The 18741-nt window shown below is 41.1% G+C and overlaps 1 protein-coding gene and 2 long non-coding RNA genes across 29 annotated transcripts in view; 2 read left to right on the forward strand and 1 right to left on the reverse strand.

Annotated features, from left to right (window-relative positions):
- DLGAP1 (DLG associated protein 1) overlaps nt 1-18741 on the reverse strand; it is an 843303-nt gene that overhangs the window by 110217 nt on the left and 714345 nt on the right. For 13 of the 27 annotated variants that reach the window (XM_070629779.1, XM_070629771.1, XM_070629772.1 and 10 more), the window contains one exon: nt 12767-12796. The exons of the other annotated variants lie outside the window; for them this stretch is intronic. In XM_070629779.1, the coding sequence (XP_070485880.1) occupies nt 12767-12796 (30 nt within the window). The remainder of the gene's footprint in view (nt 1-12766; nt 12797-18741) is intronic. 27 annotated transcript variants of the gene reach the window in all.
- Nucleotides 1-18741, forward strand: part of LOC139084833 (uncharacterized) — a 59359-nt gene that overhangs the window by 7674 nt on the left and 32944 nt on the right. The gene's annotated exons all lie outside the window — the stretch shown is intronic.
- On the forward strand, nt 8451-15183 carry LOC139084838 (uncharacterized). The gene is made up of 2 exons (XR_011542630.1): nt 8451-8769; nt 12197-15183. It is a non-coding gene; the product is annotated as an uncharacterized lncRNA (long non-coding RNA).

Raw genomic sequence — 18741 nt, forward strand, 5'->3', positions numbered from 1 at the left:
GAGTAGGAAAATTTAAAGAATAATATCAAGCTCTTGAGGCACTGTGTATTTGCCGTTTTTAACATCAGTAAAACACTGGATTCCATCAGTACTTGATATCATCAGTACTAGAATCCTACATTATTAGGAGAACAGCTTGAAATGAGTCTGATTGTAGCAGAAAGTTCACCAAGATCCTAAAATTATCACACCAGTTTATGGTACCAAGGTGGATATTAGATATGTGGCACTGGTTGTATAAGTCTCCTTTCTTTTAATCTATTTTATCTAATCATGCTAAGTGATAAGCCCACAAGAACTCAAAAACTAATGCTGCACTGTACTTTTGGTTTCCTAAATTAGCTTTCCACATCCATTGGTTTCGAACAGAAAAGTCCCCACATCTATGGCCCGTGGCCGGGGTGCTCCTGGCTGTGTTCAGAGGGGCCTGTACGAAAGCACAGGAAGAGCATGAATGTGCTTGTGGAGCAAAGGTCATGGACTGTCAAGAACTAGAATTTTGTACAGAAAGTATAGCCTCTTTGCTTAAAATCTGCTCGTAGACGAGGTGTCTGTAGAGCCAGCTTGGCATACTATCCCCATAGTGACCCAGGAAGGAAGCCTCTTAAATCTCGGATGCAGATGAGGACAGAGCATCAGTTGGATGAATATAAGAAATATACCACTGGACATAATTGCGCCATGTATTGTTATTCATAAGAGTTGCCTGTTCTGCTTCTTCTCCTCCCCAAAGCCCCCCAGTACACAGTTGTATATTCTAGTTGTAGGTCCTTCTGGCTGTGCTATGTGGGATGCCACCTCAGCATGGCCTGACGAGTGGTGCTAGGTCTCTGCCCAGGACCCAAACCAGTGAGACCCTGGGCCACGAAGTGGAGCACGTGAACTTAACCACTCTGTCACGGGTTGGCCCCCTAGTGTTGCCTTTTAAATTGACTAGCCTAATGAGATAGGTTACACGACAATTTTCCTCTTGTACCTCTCACAACTCCTAGAATAGTAATGTCTTGCGTGTAATAGATGCTTAATAAGCATTTGTTGAAAAAAAAAAATAGCTGTAGGGGTCAGCCCCGTGGCCGAGTGGTTAAGTTCTTGAGCTCTGCTTCAGCAGCACAGGGTTTCGCCAGTTCGAATCCTGGGCGTGGACATGGCACTGCTCGTCAAGCCATGCTCAGGTGGCATCCCACATGCCACAACTAGAAGGAGCCAGAACTGAAAATACACAGTTATGTACTGGGGGGCTTTGGGGAGAAAAAGGAAAACCACAATCTTAAAATAGCTATAGAGAAAGAGAAATGGGGTAACCTGGCAAAAAGTCCTATTTAAGGCCTGCTCTGGGCTAAGAGCCATGCTGCCTTGTTCTTAAAGCCAGGGGCTCTTACTCCAAACCTCACGCTGAAATCCTTGATTTCTGGGCCAAGCAATGCAGAATGGCCTGCTCCCGGGATCAAACCCAGAATTCTTTCTTTTGTGCAATGAGAGAACAGGATCTTCAAAAGCACTTCAAAGGAACCAGGAAAGTTCGCACCTGCCACGACAAGAAACAGCAGCGGGCCCCTCGACTCGGGTCAGAAACCAATCAGGGAATGGAAGCGGACAAAGCTCCCTCAACGAGGCGAACCAGCCCACGGAGAGGCTGGCTGGTCAGACCGCAGCCTGTCCCTGCGCCGCATTCTCCACTGAGGAGACCAGGCTGATGAAGGCGGAGCTGCCCCCACGCCGTGTTCTTCCTGAAGGCCTTTCCCGGCGGCGGCCAATTAGGACCACTGCTCAGAGCGCAGCAACCGCGCGGCTTCCTTTGCTTTACAGCGAACTCTTATGTCCAGAATCATTCTCAGCTTCCTTTTTTTTCTAACAGGACTACAGTTACTATTACAATGTTATCATTTATCGAGTATATCATGTATGATATAACTTAATTGTTAAATATTATTGTCATTCCAATTTTTAGTGAGGCACGAGAGGCCCAGAGAAGTTAGTTAGCTTGCCCACAGTCACACAGCTGGTAACTAAAAGAGCCAGAATAGAAACCCAGGCAGAGGGTCGGCCCTCTGGCCGAGTGGTTGAGTTCGCGTGCTCCGCTCCAGTGGCCCAGGGTTTCACCAGTTCAGATCTTGAGCGCAGACATGGCACTGCTCATCAGGCCATGCTGAGGCAGCATCCCACATGCCACAACCAGAAGGACCCACAACTGAAAATATACAGCTATGAACAGGGTGGGGAGAAAAAGGAAAAAAAAAAAGAAACCCAGGCAGTCTCAGATTCTAGAACTGAATCTTAACAACTATGCTATACTGAAACATATCCTTCACAAAGCACAGCAAACAAGACTACACAGGTGTCCCATCAAAGGAAGAGAATATATGTATTTATCTATAATACTAATCTGTGTATATATACATATATATTTTTATTAATTTCCTATAACAAATATATATATCATAAATATTAATAAGCATTATTAATTAATGTATATTACCAACGATTCTAGGTTTTTGTTCCATAAACATAAGATAGTGCATATGTGTATATACATATATGGTGCGCACACACACATATGTATGTATATATACTGTCCTTTATGGTATTAATAGCAGATTGATTTTTCTATACATAGCAATGAATTCATGATAACAAATATTTATACTTTGCTGTAAAGTCTGGAAGTGCTTTCACCTTCTGCCCTCCTTAACCACACAGCAATCCCTAAGGCAGAGAGCAGGCAGAATGGGTGTTACTATGATGGTGTCCCATGGGCTGCAGGCGCTGGGCCTCAGCTTACCAGCCTTTCAAGAGGATGTAAAATATTTGAGTCTTGAAAAAAGAGTTACTGGCACTAAACAATGAATGAAAAAACTGCAAAATCGAAACTAATAAGAATTTAATTAAATGCTGTTATAAACTAACATGTTAGCATCACTAATTGTTAAATTTACTGTTAACAAAATGCCATTACATTTGAAAATACTTTGTGTATTAGAGTTTTTTTCATTTTGTGAGAAATTCCTAAATATGTACAACTGCCAAGGAATCGTAGCTAATCATAAAGTAAATGAGTTTTACATACGTAATTTTAATCGTAAACAAAAATGATAAAAATTCTTTTAAGATGTTTACAGAAGACAAACGCATTTAATGGGGATGTGGATCACTGTAATCTGTTTGAAATTCTATAGGGTGGATTTTCTAAAGGAAGCTGAGCCCCAGGCCTATGAAGTTCCTAACGCACCCGATGACCCCCACTGCAGGAAGAGGACACTGGAGCAGAGGAAACGACATGGCCCAGGGCAAGCCAGTCACTAGGAGGTGAAACTCAAAACCTCGCCTCCGTGGCATGGCGCTGCTTCTTTTCAGTATCTTTCGGGAACAGCCCCCGCTGACGCTTAGATTCCCTTTAAAATAGGATGACACAGACCAGCGCCCCTCACTGTAGACACACATTCTGGATTGTGTTCACTTGTGCTCCACTGTAATTATCCACAAAAACTCACCAGCCCCTCCCTCACTCAGTCTTTGAGATCGTGCCTGGAAGCAGTTGGTACTACACGTAAACTTGGAGATTTCGCGATGTGCCATAGTCCTTAGACAGTTTACAACAAACTGAAATAAAACTGCTTTTAGCCGTATCTGGAGACATAGGTGTACTGAAAAGGACGGTAGTGTGGTGGATGACTTCAAGGGTCCAATTATTACTCAGTCCTGGGTTTGGAATTCTATGACCTTGAATTAGTAACTTCTCCAAGCTTCGGTCTCTTCTTTGCTAAGTCAGATGATGATAAGAGTAGCTCCTGAGTTACTGTGAGGTTTTAATGGGATAATGTATGTGTTCTCCCTGCTTGCTCTAATTATGAACATGTTATAAAGTGCTCGACAAATGTTACCTCTTTGTATTATTACTAGCTTTCATATCTTATCAATGGTATAGTTTGTCTAGGACTTAAAAAGTACACCCAAGAGATAGGCATTTTATATATTGCAGAGGGTACAGGCCCTAAGGAGGGGCATATGGCAATAGCTAGTAAAACTATATATGCATTTACCCTTTGATCAACTCAACTTCTAGGAGTTTTGATAATTCAGTTTTGAGCCAATGTAATAAAAATGAAAACAAAAAGAAAAAATAAATAAATACCTATAATATATTGAATGCCTACGTGCCAACCACTTTACTGGGCACTTCAACATTATTTTATTTAAGCCACTTAATCATCTGAGTGCTAAGTAGATTTAACTCCATTTTAGTGATGAGGAAAGTGTGGTTCAGAGAGAGTAACTTGCTTCAGATCATAACAGCCAGGAAGCTACGACGTCTGAACCTAGGAATGGCTTTTTACTATTCTATACTTTCTTCCAATAGAATGTGTTCCAAACTCAGTGTTAGTTTATATTTGAGGAGGCCATGTATAAAATCAACAATGGGATACAGAAGGCTTAAAAGGAAATTAAACTTGCCTCTATATCTCCTAATGGGCAAATGTTCAAGAAATGCTATACTCAAAAAGAGCTGTACCCAGTAGCTTTCTGTTTTCCCCTAAGCATCCATGTTGGCTGAAACTAGGAGATACCTGAAAATCCATGCACATCTCCAAAACATTTCGATCCATAAAGTTTTTGGATTGGTATCTGATTTTGCATTTCATTGATATATTATTATAAAACTGCTTTGGCTTTTTCCTCAGTGAAACCAAACAAAACTCATAATGTATGTTCTTCCAACTTAAAGCATTAACGGCTTCAACAAAACTATTGTATATACAGCTGTGCCAGTATTTAGATATATAAACATCTCAGTTGAATACTAGATGCACACAGGATCAACATCAAGTTGATTTTACAGTTAAGTTTCATGGGTGTGATGGATAATTTAAGAGAGTGTGATTTCCAGGTTCATACTCCAAAACACGGCATTAAGTGATTTCAGCAGTTGTCTAAATTATAGTGTGTTCCAAAATTAACAGTAAGGTCAGAATATAACTTTAGATTGAAAATGTAAAGGCCATTTTCTAAATTTGGGATTGAAATACAAGAAGTGGCTTTGATATCAGTATTGAATTGGCTTCAAAGACTTCCAATGAGACCACTGTCCGTAAAAGCTGCCTTCTTATACAGCTTGATAGAGTTGGTTATTCTTTTAAAGTCAGAACTTTGTTTACATTGAAAACTTCCAGTAGATTGCTAAAAATAATAAAAACAAACACATAGACAGTGAAACTTACACTCTTAAAAAACGAAAAGAAAGAAAACAAATCAGTGACTCAAACTGGCAGAGTTTCCTTTCCAGCTTGCCTTTGATTTATAAATTTCTATTTCCTGCCCCAGGGAAGGTGGTGAAGGGTAGGTCCTGGTGCTTTGGATGCAAACTGCCTTCTGGGTTATGCTAATTTGTTGCTGGGTGCTCAACGCTGCCTATTCAGCACAGACTTTATTAGTTCTTGGCTCCAGAAGTTCAAAGATTTATAGAAGCCTGCTCTTGGGAAAGCTGTGGTTGTACACTTTAGTTCTCCTTATTTGAAAATTTCCATGTTCTTGATCAGTGTTGACAAATGCCATGCTCGGGAACACTGTGAACTTATAAACTACTTCCTAAGAAAACATTATTAATATTGATGAAATGAGTCTTTATCCAGCACTTTGTTTATTTGTTGGACCAGCCTGAAAACCTTTCCTCTCCTCCCCACCCCTCAGGAGTGGAAGAGCAAGTAAGAGGATGACCCCACCTGATGGGAACACCTCAACTGGGGTTGTGATTGGCCCCCGGCACTGTTCTCTTGGGCAGCTGCTCCCCTGTCCGCAGAGATGTCACGGCTCCCAGCAAGGTGATCAGGGAACTCTCTTCCTATATGAGGAGCTGCTTCTCTCTAACTTCTCTCAACGCTAAGAAGCAAGGGTTTATTCTGGTTGTTTGTCTACAGCTTTGCCCAAAATGAAACTGACTTTCAGTGGTGTGCTACGATATAATGCTAGGGGAAGGGATCATTTGTTTGCTAGATCTTTGGACACTGGAAAGAGGGAGGGCTGAAGGAAAGCTTGGGAAGTTGGCAGAGAAAGAGAAAGGTAAAGAAGAGGACAACAGCTTATTGAGCACATACTGTATTCCATACACTGTGTTAAGTTATTTACATATATCGTCTTGTTTGGTCTTTACAGCTGCCCCGAGAAATAGAGATCTCTATTTTAGTGGACCAGGAGGCAAATCGTGGTTACCTGCCAAACCCATCAAATTAGTGGTTGGCTTTCTATTGCCTGAAGGACCCCCCTTCGCTTTCTATTACACTGCAGAAATAGAAGTGCAGCTGGAATAGAGGAGGAGGGAAGGGGAAGGGAAGAAGGGGAAAAAGAAAAACTTGAAAAAAAAAAAAAAAGATGAACATGAGAGAGCTCTGAAATGCTGCCAATGGTAACTCAAGGTTAATTCTATCTGCAGTGACAGTAATCCCAAGAAAGACTATAAATCATGCAAACCTTGACTCATCCTCTTCCAATTTCTGGGTCACATGGCTCCATCTTTGCCATTTCAGGAGTTTTGGGAAGCTATTTGGTAGTCTTAGCTTAATGTTCATCCTTCCCAGAGACACTGCTATTTAACAGTAAATTTCACCAAAAGTATAAGAAGTCTCTGCAAAATACATTTAAGAAAAGAACATTTATTTGCTCAATAGGGTGATCCAGCTTCCAGGTTAGCCTTGTAAGCAGGAGGTCTGGGTTTCTTTGCAGAAACTACTCTCTCAAGTCTTGATTTCAGTTTCTCCAACATTTCATTTTTGGATTCCTGGCGCACTGCTGCCTTTCACACTGGTGGAATGGGGAGGGAGTCCTCCCCTGGAGGCACCGTAGCTATCTTACCTGAAGGTCTGCAAAGACATTTTGTTTTGATTCCAGTAGTAAAAACGCTGAAACTTCATTCTAAATTTATTATTCGGAATAGGTCCATCAGCTGTCTATTTGTTAATGGATTTACCACAGTCTAACCTGATACACTGAGCATATGGCTTTGCTCAAAAAACAGAAAGACAGAATGACAAGAAAAGTTAATTTAGGGAGGGAATGACATCAATAAATTTAGAAATTTTTTTGTGTGTGTGTGAGGAAGATTTGTCTTGAGCTAACACCTGTTGCCAATCTCCCTCTTTTTTTTTTTTCTGCTTGAGGAAGATTAGCCCTGAGCTAACATCTGTTCCAACCCTTCTCTACTTTGTATGTGGGATGCCTCCACAGCATGGCTGATGAGTAGAGCAGGTCCGTGCCTGGGATCCAAACCTGCAAACCCAGGCCACCGAAGCAGAGCACATGGAACTTTAACCACTGGGCAACGGGGCCAGCCCCTAATAAATTTGGAATATTTTTTACATGTTAAATTCATCTGGGGTTGCTATGGACTGAATATTTGTGTCCTCCCAAAATTCCTATGTTGAAATCTTAAGCACCAAGCTATTAGGAGGTGGGGCGTTTGGGGAGGTGACTAGGTAATGAAGGCAGAGCCCTTAGGAACGGGATTAAAGCGCTTATAAAAGGGACCCCAGAGAGCTCCCTTGCCCCTTCCACCATGTGAGGACACAGCAGGAAGGTAGCAGAAGAGAGCTCTCACCAGACACTGATCCGCCAGTGACCTGACCTTGGCCTTCCAGCCTCCAGAACTGTGAGAAATAAATGTTTGTTGTCTAAACCGCCCAACCTCTGGTGATTTGTTACAGCAGCCCCGACAGGGATATTTTTGGAAACATTGCACGTCATATCATGAAAAATAGAATTTCTTAGCAAAGTAAATGAGTATCTCAGTGTTCAACAAGCCTGTAAGGTCAGATCAGAGCTTCATAACTGAAAAGATTTTTTACAGATTTAGGATACAGACATTAAGCCGTGGGTATTGTGAATTTTGAAAATGGGAACAAAGATCCAGTCAAGTTTTTACTTATTTTATTTTTTCCTATTCTTGAGGGGTTGTTCCATTTGCTGGGTCTGAGGCCGTATGAGGCCATAGAAAACACCACCTTGGATGTGGCCATAGTCCTAAGTCCCTGCTCTGACAGGGACTGTGGCTCACGAGCTGTTGTGTATTGCTTTGATATGATTTCAAATCGACTTGTTTATGACTTAGGTGAAGTTAGCGAAGTTTTTTTTTTTTTTTTAATTTTTGGTGAGGAAGAATCGCCCTGAGCTAACATCCATTGCCAATTTTCCTCGTTTTTTGCTTGAGGAAGATTAGCTCTGAGGTAACCTCTGTGCCAACCTTCCTCCACCTTGCATGTGGGATACCTTGTTTTAATCCACTTGTTTATGACAAGGAAAGAAAGAAAGAAAAGCAGTTGTTATTTTGATGTAAGAATGAAGTAAGTCAGGATATCGTCAGCTCATCTGTTGTTGATAAGACCTCAGTAGCTGAGCTGATGACGAACACTGCCTGGGGCTTATTGATAAGAACATGGGAAGAAAACACTATGGCAAGGGGACATTTAGACCATAAATACCCAGAGTTTGTGAGGAATATCAGAGACTTTTGTTTGGGGCAAGACACTCTTTGCTGATCTAAATAAACTGTCTGAAGACCTTGGGACATTAACTCCTACTGTGGTAAGGGTGACTCCCTTACTGGTAATGACAAAAGCTGCGCAGGGGCCCCTGGAAGCTTATCCTGCCCACCGGCACCGGGGCCATCCTTCCCTGGCAATGTGCTCTAGCAACAGGGGACTTCTCACTTTGACTTTGCGCTGGCAGCTGGACATCAGCTCTCGGTTGGTCAAGCCATCTCTCCTGAGTGCCTGCTCCTATAAAAAGGTACCCCTCAATTTAATTTGGACTTTATTCTTTATGTCTCCCCTTGCTTAGAACAACAGTGTCAGTAATCTATCCTTGGTTTGGAGTATGTTGTGTTACTTCTTTATTGGCTTATTAAGAGACATTATCCTGTGCACTATTGGCTTGTGAAACTATTAGAAATCCCACGGTGCACTTGTGTTAAACTATTGGTGGAGACAGTCTGAGTCTCTGAGCATAATTTTTACCCCTAAAACAAAACATGAGCCATTACCCTGGAGAAATAAGACACTTAAAAAATATCTAAATAAAATGAAGTGACAAGAGGCAAAAAGGAAAACGAAAGCTCCACATGCACGGGGGAGCTTTTGTTTATGGGATGGAAGCTGTTCCTGGAGACGCTCCAGGTTTTACTGTTAATGCTCACAAGTTTCACCTGAGTGCTAACTGAAACTTGGCGGCATCCCCTCGCAAGGGGCCACCGCAAGTGGCTGGGGGCGTGGACCATCATCTCGTCTATTAGATTGCTTGATAGAGGCTCATCTGTTCTTGTTTTTAAAGACATGGAACTTTTTCAAAGAAGCCAAGCTTCATTCCCTCATACAGGCTTTCAAAAGAATCTGAGGTCATTTTGGTATTTTGGATTCTCACCTACCTCTAAGGCATCAACAAATCGCCTTTCAGACAAATCTCCTCAGAGAACACACCCTGGTTATCAGCTGCAAAGGCCTGTCATCAGCCTGCGCTGCCTCATCTTGTCCCTCCAGCTTCTGCCTCCCCACTCCCGCATGTCTGAACACACCGTGTCTGCTGGATAAAGAGCTTCTGGCTGGGGCTGGAGCCTCCCTCCCGGGAAAGAAAGAGCTGCCTAAAGAGCATCAGAGTAATTCTAACTCAGGCATGACTCAGCTCTTCTGTGGCCTTCCTCTCATTTCACCTTGATTAGGCTGATGTGCTGGTCCTACTTGTGGAGATAGATGTCTTCTTCCCCTGCTTCTCCCTGCTTCAATTTCAGGAGAGAAAATCCCTTTTAAGAGGAATACTCAGAAGATTTTATCACGGAATTCTTGCCATGGATGGTTTTCTCCTCTTGCCCCCGTTTGCTGTCTGGATTTTTCTCTTCCCTCAATTTTCTCAGAGTTTGGGATTATGAATTTAAAATTAAAGTCCAGAATTCAACAGTGTTCTCAATAAAACTTTGCAATTACATCTTTCAAACTTACGTTTTTTCCTGTTCATATATTTTTCTTCATAGCAAAATAATTAAAGCGTTGGTGTGTGTTTCTGCTTATGTGTAATTTTAAGGCTTTAAAACATGAAAGGACATTTCACTTTTAACCTTACCATTAATGTGATAAAATAGCTTTTATCTTTCTGCTGATTTTAAAAGCTCACATGAAGCTGCACAATGCTGAAGGGGGCACCCGTGCTCCAGAAAAAAAGAAGGAACTAAACGGCAAGACAAAAATACTTGGTAGAAAGTAGCAAATGGAATCTTTGTTGATTTTCTCTTATGACGTTGACAATTATTTTTCCTTAAAGAGAAGAGGAAAAAAAAAAAGATAACCTACCTAAAATATTAACGCTATCTTCAGAGTTCTAGGATAATCCAGAACAGAGTGGTTATTAAAGAAAAGGGAATAGGTTTCATCTCTGGCAGTGGATCCCTGCCACTGATTTGCATATTCCTTGCCATGATAAGCTGTATGAAGCTGCTTTAAGTTCGTTCCACAGATGGAAAACAGCAAGTACGGGAATTGGCTACGGGTTTATCAGGACTACCATCTGAGGTTTGATTTCGAATCAAGAGATAGTGTCTGACACACATTCCACTGAGCATGCTTCTCAAAAATCTCACATTCCAGATGCAGCAAGAACTGCATGCATTGAGCACACGCACACATCGTGCCCGACAGCTGCACCCCAGACGGCCCCCTGCACACACATGTTCTAACACGGTTACAACAGAGCATGCTCCCAAGCCTTCAAGCTTCTACAGCCCTCTGCCAAGAGGCTGCCAAAAAGATGCTCAAGCAGCAGTCGAAGTAGGCCTGACCTCTGGTACCCACGGCCACTCCAGAGAACTTCCTGTGAGCCCCAGGGACTCAGAGGAGGCCAAGTGATGAGGAGGCTGCCGAAAAAGCCCCAGGTAGTCATTCTGTTTCTTGTCCTTATTTTTCCTCACTCTCATCTTTCTCCGAAGAACATAAACCTGTTTGGGAGGTTCAGACAGGCCGTGCACCCAGTAGTAACAGCAGTTACTAGCAAAATGATCAACAGAACAAGAGTCCCAGCAGAACGATAGTTTTAAAATTATCTAACGTTCTCTTGGCTTTCTGGCTTTTTAAAAAATTTATTTTGTTTTTCCATCTTTTTGTTGCAAGTGGAACTATGCTTAAGGCAAGCAGGCAATGGAAAGCTCTGACTTCAAAGCCATTCCTTGATAAAACATCGAAACAGCCCAGGGTGGACCAACTGTTATCCAGAATCCTGCAGAGAATTAACTGAAGCTCAGTGCTCACTCGCCGCTGGGAGTTTCGGCAGGCAAGGTCTTTCTCACGGTCCTGCGCGGTTTTGTCGCTGCGTCTCCTCTGTTTTGTCAGGCAGGGAGAGGTTTGGATAGTCTCTCAATAAAATTCCATGGTATTGTGCAGAGGGAAACTGAATTCCCACTGGGCCTCATACAGGCCTGGAACATGCACTGTGCCCTCGCTCACTCCTCGAGGCAACGTCATTTTACTCCTCTCTCCACCTGGAAACACCACTGCCTGCGCCTTCTCCTGGTCCTTTCCTAACTTTAGAGGAGTAGCATCCTTTCTGCCATGAATGTCAGAAATATTGCCTTTTCAACTTTGTTTTGTATAATGAGATGGTACTAAATCTACATAAGGCCCAGAGTCATCCACTTTGGATTTGCCAGTCCCCTGGGGACATTACTGAGCTCCTCTCTCATCTCCCCAGTCTTCAGACTCCAGCCCACCCAATCTCCTTGCTTGAGTCAAGCAGATGGTCTCACCCCTCCCAACCCCCCAGCATTTTTCCACTCCCACCTCCATGCATTGCCCGTTCATCAAGCCACATCTCCCTTTAAATGCGAAGACTCACCTTAAAGCCCACCACCTCTTCCAAGGAGCCTCCCTGATTAAGCGGAGATGAAGAAACCTCCGAAGCATGACTGACAAACTCCCAATAAATGAGAACACATGCCCACACACACGAAAACAAACACAGAAGCTCACGAAAAGAGAAAAATGACACATTCTCTACTTTCGGATTGTATGCTCCTATGAGGTCAAGGAGATCAATTTTATACCAATAACCAATTAATCACTTCAAACAATGAGGTATTTCTAACATCCTCAGGGTGTCACTCAGCAAAACACTGTGATGTCTTCTTTCTCCCACCAATCCTCTTCTTTCTTTAAATCTCTCTTCATTTTCTTTTCAGCTCCTTGAATGCACATCCAAAGGGAACTGCCACTCATGGGGAGGATGGTGTGGATAACACTAAAGAAAGCTGGTCCTTGAAAGACCTCCTGGGTGGTACATCACACTGCTCAGGAAGAACCTGCATTTGAGACTGGCAAATGCCTTAATCACTCAATTTTCTCATGAGGAAGCTTTAACGACTCCATGCCTACATACTTCCTGGGCAAACATGACTGCTACATTGGGATAAGGGACCAAAACACGCCAGAGAAGGACTCACTGAAAGAATGGGGGGCAGGGCTCCTGACAAGACTCAATGTCCAGATTCAAATAAAGCTGTTGGAGAGCAAGGGAATCTTTAAAAAGCACTGGGCCTGGGAAATCACATCAGGAACTAGAAATAGGCTTGTTCCCTCTCATCAATGCAGCTGAGAGACGCGCGGCATAAAACGACCAGAACGAGGAGCAACACAGATGGAATGGCGAACATGGCGTCAAACACCGCTGCCACAGAAGCGGTCCAGCTACAAAGCCACGCTATGCAACCTTGAAGCACAACGTTACTGATTTTGTGGTTGTAAAAACGTACCTTCAACTGCAGAACTCAGTTTTATGACACCTTGAATAAAAACAAAAAGTGGTAGTTATATAATGGACCCAAATGACCTTTTCCAGTCTTCTCATAACACGCACCTGCTTCATCTCTGGATTTTTTGCTGGCATTTTGAGAATTTAACTAAACAAATATCAACTTGAAAAACTAAGTAATTTTCAGTACTTGATTAGACCTCATGGGTGTCTTCATTTCCCCACTAATACCATTTGGGGGAGTTTTTCACCAAATAAGGGATCTAATGTATTTTTGAATGAAACAAACACCAAGTCCTGTCTGAATGACTATTTCTGTATATAAACCATGCGGAATGATAGACTGCTAAAACTCCACACAACAGGACACCAGTGTCTAGTAATTCCTATTTAATATTGCATATAGAAATCATTTGATACATGTTGGGGCAGGATTTCTGTTGAAATATATAACAGGTAGTTAAAAACCATGGTGTGATCTGGCAGCTTCCATCTCTGGGGTGGTTGGGCCAGAGGCCATTTTCTGGTCTGACATGCTCAGTATTCCTGCTCCCTGCAGGTCAGATGGTTAAAGGACTATCTGAGCTTGCCAAATTGCTCATGAAGCAAGTAGACACTGCTCTTGACTGGATATTTACACACCTTTTTGGTGAATTTAAAGGTGAAAATATTAAACTAAAATCAATTAAACCTGGTCCAATAATTTAACTTACAAAGTATTTTTTTGTAAGTCACAGTTATAAATATATAATATTCCCCAAACTTTATGTGATAGCCATGAGACTCCAGGGGGAGCAAAAATGTCTACAGCTTCATTTGGTTGAAATTCTGATTCTCTTTCAAACTGGAAGAGTTTCAAATTAAAAATGGAAGCAAAACCCTTTTCAATATTGGTAAACCAAACTGGTATCAGCATGAATATACACTGATTTTAACAGATTATGTTCACAAAGACACAAACTTGCTCTCCATTATAACTTTCTGAAAAAGCTGCTATTAAGGTACCTATTGAATTTCATCTTTCCTGCAGAACCAGTAGTGTCTGGTCAGTGTCTAACAAGGGCCTCTCCAGAGGAAAAAGCACGCATACATATGTATGTGGATTTATTATAAATGTTACTGATATAAATGATGTGTAGTGCACTATCTACAAATAATAAGAAAATAGACAGTACTCTTTATTGCACGTTCCATACAGCCAATTGAGTCTCACAGAGTGCTTTCATTGATTTTGGTCACACTCTCGTATCTATAGCCAGCAATCCAACCATGATTTCACAAAATCATGCATTGAGTGGCATCTCAATCTGCTCTTTTCCCAATAAATTTATCATCACTGCATCTTTTATGTGATCTACTGTTAAATTATTTTTCACCTTCATACAAAGTATTTTCATTAAATTAAAACCTCTTTCAGCTCTGACACTATGTAAAATACGTCCACTATGGTCTATTTCAAGCTACCCATCTGATGTCACTGTACGTGGGGTTGGGAAGAGATGGGAAGTAGCAACACCATTATGCAGTATTTCCACCATATAGGTACAGTAGATGTCAACAACTTCAAGAGTATGGATAGTAAAATGTAGTCAAATGATTAGGAAGTACAGAGTTTTAGGTACTTTTATTACTTTTGTTTTAAATATAATTTATTTAATCGTAAGTTTATATAATTTAATTTGTGATAATGGCTGTGTTATGGGCTCACAAAATTCCCCAAAATGTAACAACTGACTCTCGTAAGCTGGTATGAACCAGGTATAGTAGCATTATTATCATTACTGAGGCTTCTTTCGACTCAGGCCCAGAGAAGAAAATCTTGATCTTCAGAATACTTTCTGAGATATTCACAAAAGGGGTTATAATTTAACTCAATAAGCCAAATGTGAGCAAGCTTAGCATTTATTATTTTGCCAGTAATTTAAAAACCTCTTAAATCTCTCATATGCAAAAAATATACCATACATAGATCACCTTGGAAATAACCGTCATTGACCATTAACTAAAAACACAACCTAAATGGACTTGGCATTCTTTTGGTCAGGGAACTATGCCAAGAGGTATGAGTCATTGACTTATTAAGCAATGATCCTGTCTTTTTTTAAACTGTAGACTCTTTATACAGGAAACCAGGTCAGAGTATTGAATTTTTTCAACCATATTTATTTTTGTCTATAACCAGCACACTGTCATTCAAACGAAAGGACATCAATGAGCTCTCATCAGTGTGTAGGAACAGGCACTATGCAAGTAAAGCAAGAAAATCTCAATGAATTCTTACAGGAGATGTGGGTGGTGATGAGACAGAGCCCAGCAATGCATTTACTGAGTAAGGGGAAAAAGGCAAGTCAAAAAACAAAAGTCTGACGTTAGAACTTTAGTTATAAACATTATTTTAATAAAAACATTAGTGATTCATTGGTTTCATATGGACTTCTCTTATTTGGTAAACCTCAAATCAAGCTTTCCCCTATAGTAGGATAGGCCTTTATATTACAAAGCAACAATGTTATACTGGAAATCTAGAATTAGCTGAATCTAGTTAGATAGCTAACGTTAACATTATACAAAAATTATAGAATGAGAGGAAAAGACATCTTTTATTTTAAATATGAATATTTAAAAAAATTTGAATATATAAGAAATGATTGATGTTGATGCTGAAAAGCTACATGTAGCACTGCTCACTTCCAGGACACACAATGAACATTATCCAGTGACTGGCTGACATTGACATTGCCTGGAATTCAGGGTAAGCCATAACACATACATATATGTATATATACACACAATGGATCCCACCCTCCCCCCATTTAATTCTTTATAGTTTGCAGAAATGTTTGGAAAATAAAATGGAAAAAATAAAAGAGAAAAGAAAAAGAAAACCAACTATTCTTTCTCAACTCAATTATCTTGAGCACAGCAAAATTCCTAATCTTGTGGACCATGTCCATTGTCCTGCAAATTTTCAGAGCCAATTACTAACCAGGGATGCTTTCTGCAGCAGTTCTCCAATTCCAAAAATATTTTACACCCTTTCCTACCACTTTCCCCTAATGATTAATTTCAATTAATCTAAAATAATTCTTAGGAGAAAGGGTCAGGTTAAAACAATTCATGCTAAAGTGTGAATGACTAGGGCTCACTAAAACTCTTCAATGACATCTCATAGTTGCTGAAATACTAATCACTTTTTCTTTTAGGAAAATTAGCCTTGACCTAACATCCACAGGTAATCTCCTCTTTTTGCTAAGGAAGATTGGCCCTGAGCTAACATCCATGGGCCCATCTTCCTCTGCATTATATGTGGGATGCCTGCCACAGCGTGGCTTGATGAGCAGTGCATAGGTCCCCACCTAGGATCTGAACCAGTGAACCCTGGGCCGCCGAATTGGAGTGTGCAAACTTAACTGCTACGCCACTGGGCTGGCCCCACTAATCAAATTTTTAACAATGGCCATTAAGGCCCTACGTGATATATCCCTGCTTATATCTCTATTTCTTCTGCTTCATGTCACATAACTTTCCCCCTTATTCAAGATGCTTTAGCCACTTTGGTCTTCTCTGTGTTTTGCAATGCTAACTCCTTTCTGCCCCGGGTTAGTGCACTTGCTGCTCCCTCTGGCTTGAGTGCTCTCCCCTAACCTAGATCTTCCTATAGCTAGCTCTTTCTCTTCATTCAGATTTTACTTCAAATGCCACTTCCTCAGAAAGGCCTTCCTTGATTACTGTATTTAGAGCAGCCCCAGTACTGACTCTCCAGCCTCTCTCTCTCTTTTATTTTTTTATAGCAGTTATCACTACCTGAAATTACAGTCTTGTGCTACCTAACAATGTTTCTGTCATCTACAGACCACATATACGACGGTGGTCCCATAAGATTAGTGCCATATAGCCTAGGTGTATAGTAGGCTATATCATTTAGGTTCGTGTAAATACACTCTACGGTGTTCGCACAATGATAAAGTTACCTAATGACACATTTCTCAGAAGGTATCCCTGTTGTTAAGTGATGCATGACTGCATCTCACTGATTTATCACTTGGTTCCTTGTTTCTATCTGTCTTCCTCATTAGAATGAGAGCAGGGACCTGGTCTGTCTTGCTGGCTATTGTAACTCCCCTGCTTAGAACAGTGCCTGGCATAGAGTAAATATTCAATAAATATTTATCGAATGAATAAGTGATCATTCCCAAGTGTCCTAACAGAAGATTTTATCAATCCCAGCAAATGTAATTCAAATATGTTATCTTAACTGTGGATGTTACTGATCAGAGTTCTCAGATTTCATTATATTGACCACTGTCTGTTTCTACTCAGAGACTAGTCTTCATGGAGGCTAGTAAACATTGGTGTGTGGAGTCAATATACATAAGTTACAGTAGATATTTAGACGTTTCAGGATTTAAATATTAAAAAGGTCCCCAAGAAGTAAGTTAGTTTCTCAACTACTTAGAGACAAGATTATGCCCTAAATGGACTTGAAGGAACATTTGCTAATTGATTTTGATTTTATATCCAAATAGCTCTAGAATCTGTAGTTCTCTTGTCTCCACCGTCATCACCCTAGGCCAAATTATCATAGCAATATTCACATGAATCTGTATGACAAGATATGGGTCAAGAAAGAGGAACTAAGAAAGAGCCATTCAGTTTTTAATATCCTCTTCCCACTGCATTCTCATACTGCAGCCGGAGTGATCTTTTCAAAAGGTAGGTCCAATTATGTTTTATCCCTCATCCCTTTAGAATTCTTAAATGGCTTTTCATTATTCTTAAGATAAAAATCAAAAGCCTTAACATGACTTGCAAAGCCCTTCCTGACGTCACCCATGGAACATAAAGAGAAATGGCCACAAATTCTTCTATATACTTCCCATAGAGAGGTGGGGGCTGTGTCCCCTCTCCTTGAATCTGGACAAGCTCTGTGACTGCTTTGACTATTAAAATGAAGTGGAGGTGATGCTCTCCCAGGGTCTGTGCCCAGGCCTCATGAAACAGGGAGCTGCTTCTTCCTGTCTCTTGGAGCAGTCCTTCTGGGAATCCTGAGCCCCTGGTTGGGAGTCCTGAGATTGCTATGTGTACACACTCTGGTAAACACCATCAGCTGAGCCTAGGCATCAAGCCTACGCAGAGGGGAGAAGCTAGAAGGCCTTGAGGAAACTGTTGGTGAAGCCGGGAGGACGGGGAGCAAATTGTGCTTGGAGACTGAAGCAAAGGTAACTCTTCCGCCGTAGGGGCAGAAAGTTTGGGAACATTATCACCTGTAGTAACATGGGAAATGGAAAATATACCTAATGAATTCATAGATTTTAGTAAGGAGATTTTCAGGCAGAATGCTTAAAGTGCCAGTTGCAGTTTTAAAATAGTTACATAAGATAAAGTAGAGATAAAGATGAATTTAAAAAAGAACTGTTCAGTTTTCAAGCAAAATTTAGAGAAATATAGAGCTAGTACTTGTTGGTTTAAAAGAAGATAAAAGGGTTTAACATTCCTAGCCTTTTCAAAGGCAAAGGCTTGCAAAGTAATAAGTTGACTGAGGTTGAAGATCATCTCAAGGGTATGGCTATAAGACCCCTTTTATGACTTCAGAAAGATTTAAGTGTGTACCTCATAAGCTTCTAAAAGAAAGAAAAAGGTTTCTAAGAATCCTAAGGGTGTTGTCCCACAGCACCCTGACTCTGAGCCCAGGCCAAAGAAGGGCCTGTCTTGAAGAAGACTGTGGATGTGTGTTTTGTCTAAGGGAGTGAGATCTAGTAAGATTTATAGGAAGCTCACAAAGATTTCAAGAGAAGTGTACCAATGGATACATCTTCAGCTTGGAGAAAAATGGGCAGAGGTAATTCAAAGTGAGAGATCTTAGGGTCCTCAAACGTCGGTGGGTAAGAAATAGGCTGAGAACATTATTCAGTTGCAAATGCCATTTCTTATGCCTTGGACTGAATTGCCGCCCCCCTTCCACCCCAATTCATATGT

Source organism: Equus przewalskii, chromosome 7 (assembly GCF_037783145.1).
Source record: "Equus przewalskii isolate Varuska chromosome 7, EquPr2, whole genome shotgun sequence".
In the NCBI taxonomy this organism is placed as follows: domain Eukaryota; kingdom Metazoa; phylum Chordata; class Mammalia; order Perissodactyla; family Equidae; genus Equus; species Equus przewalskii.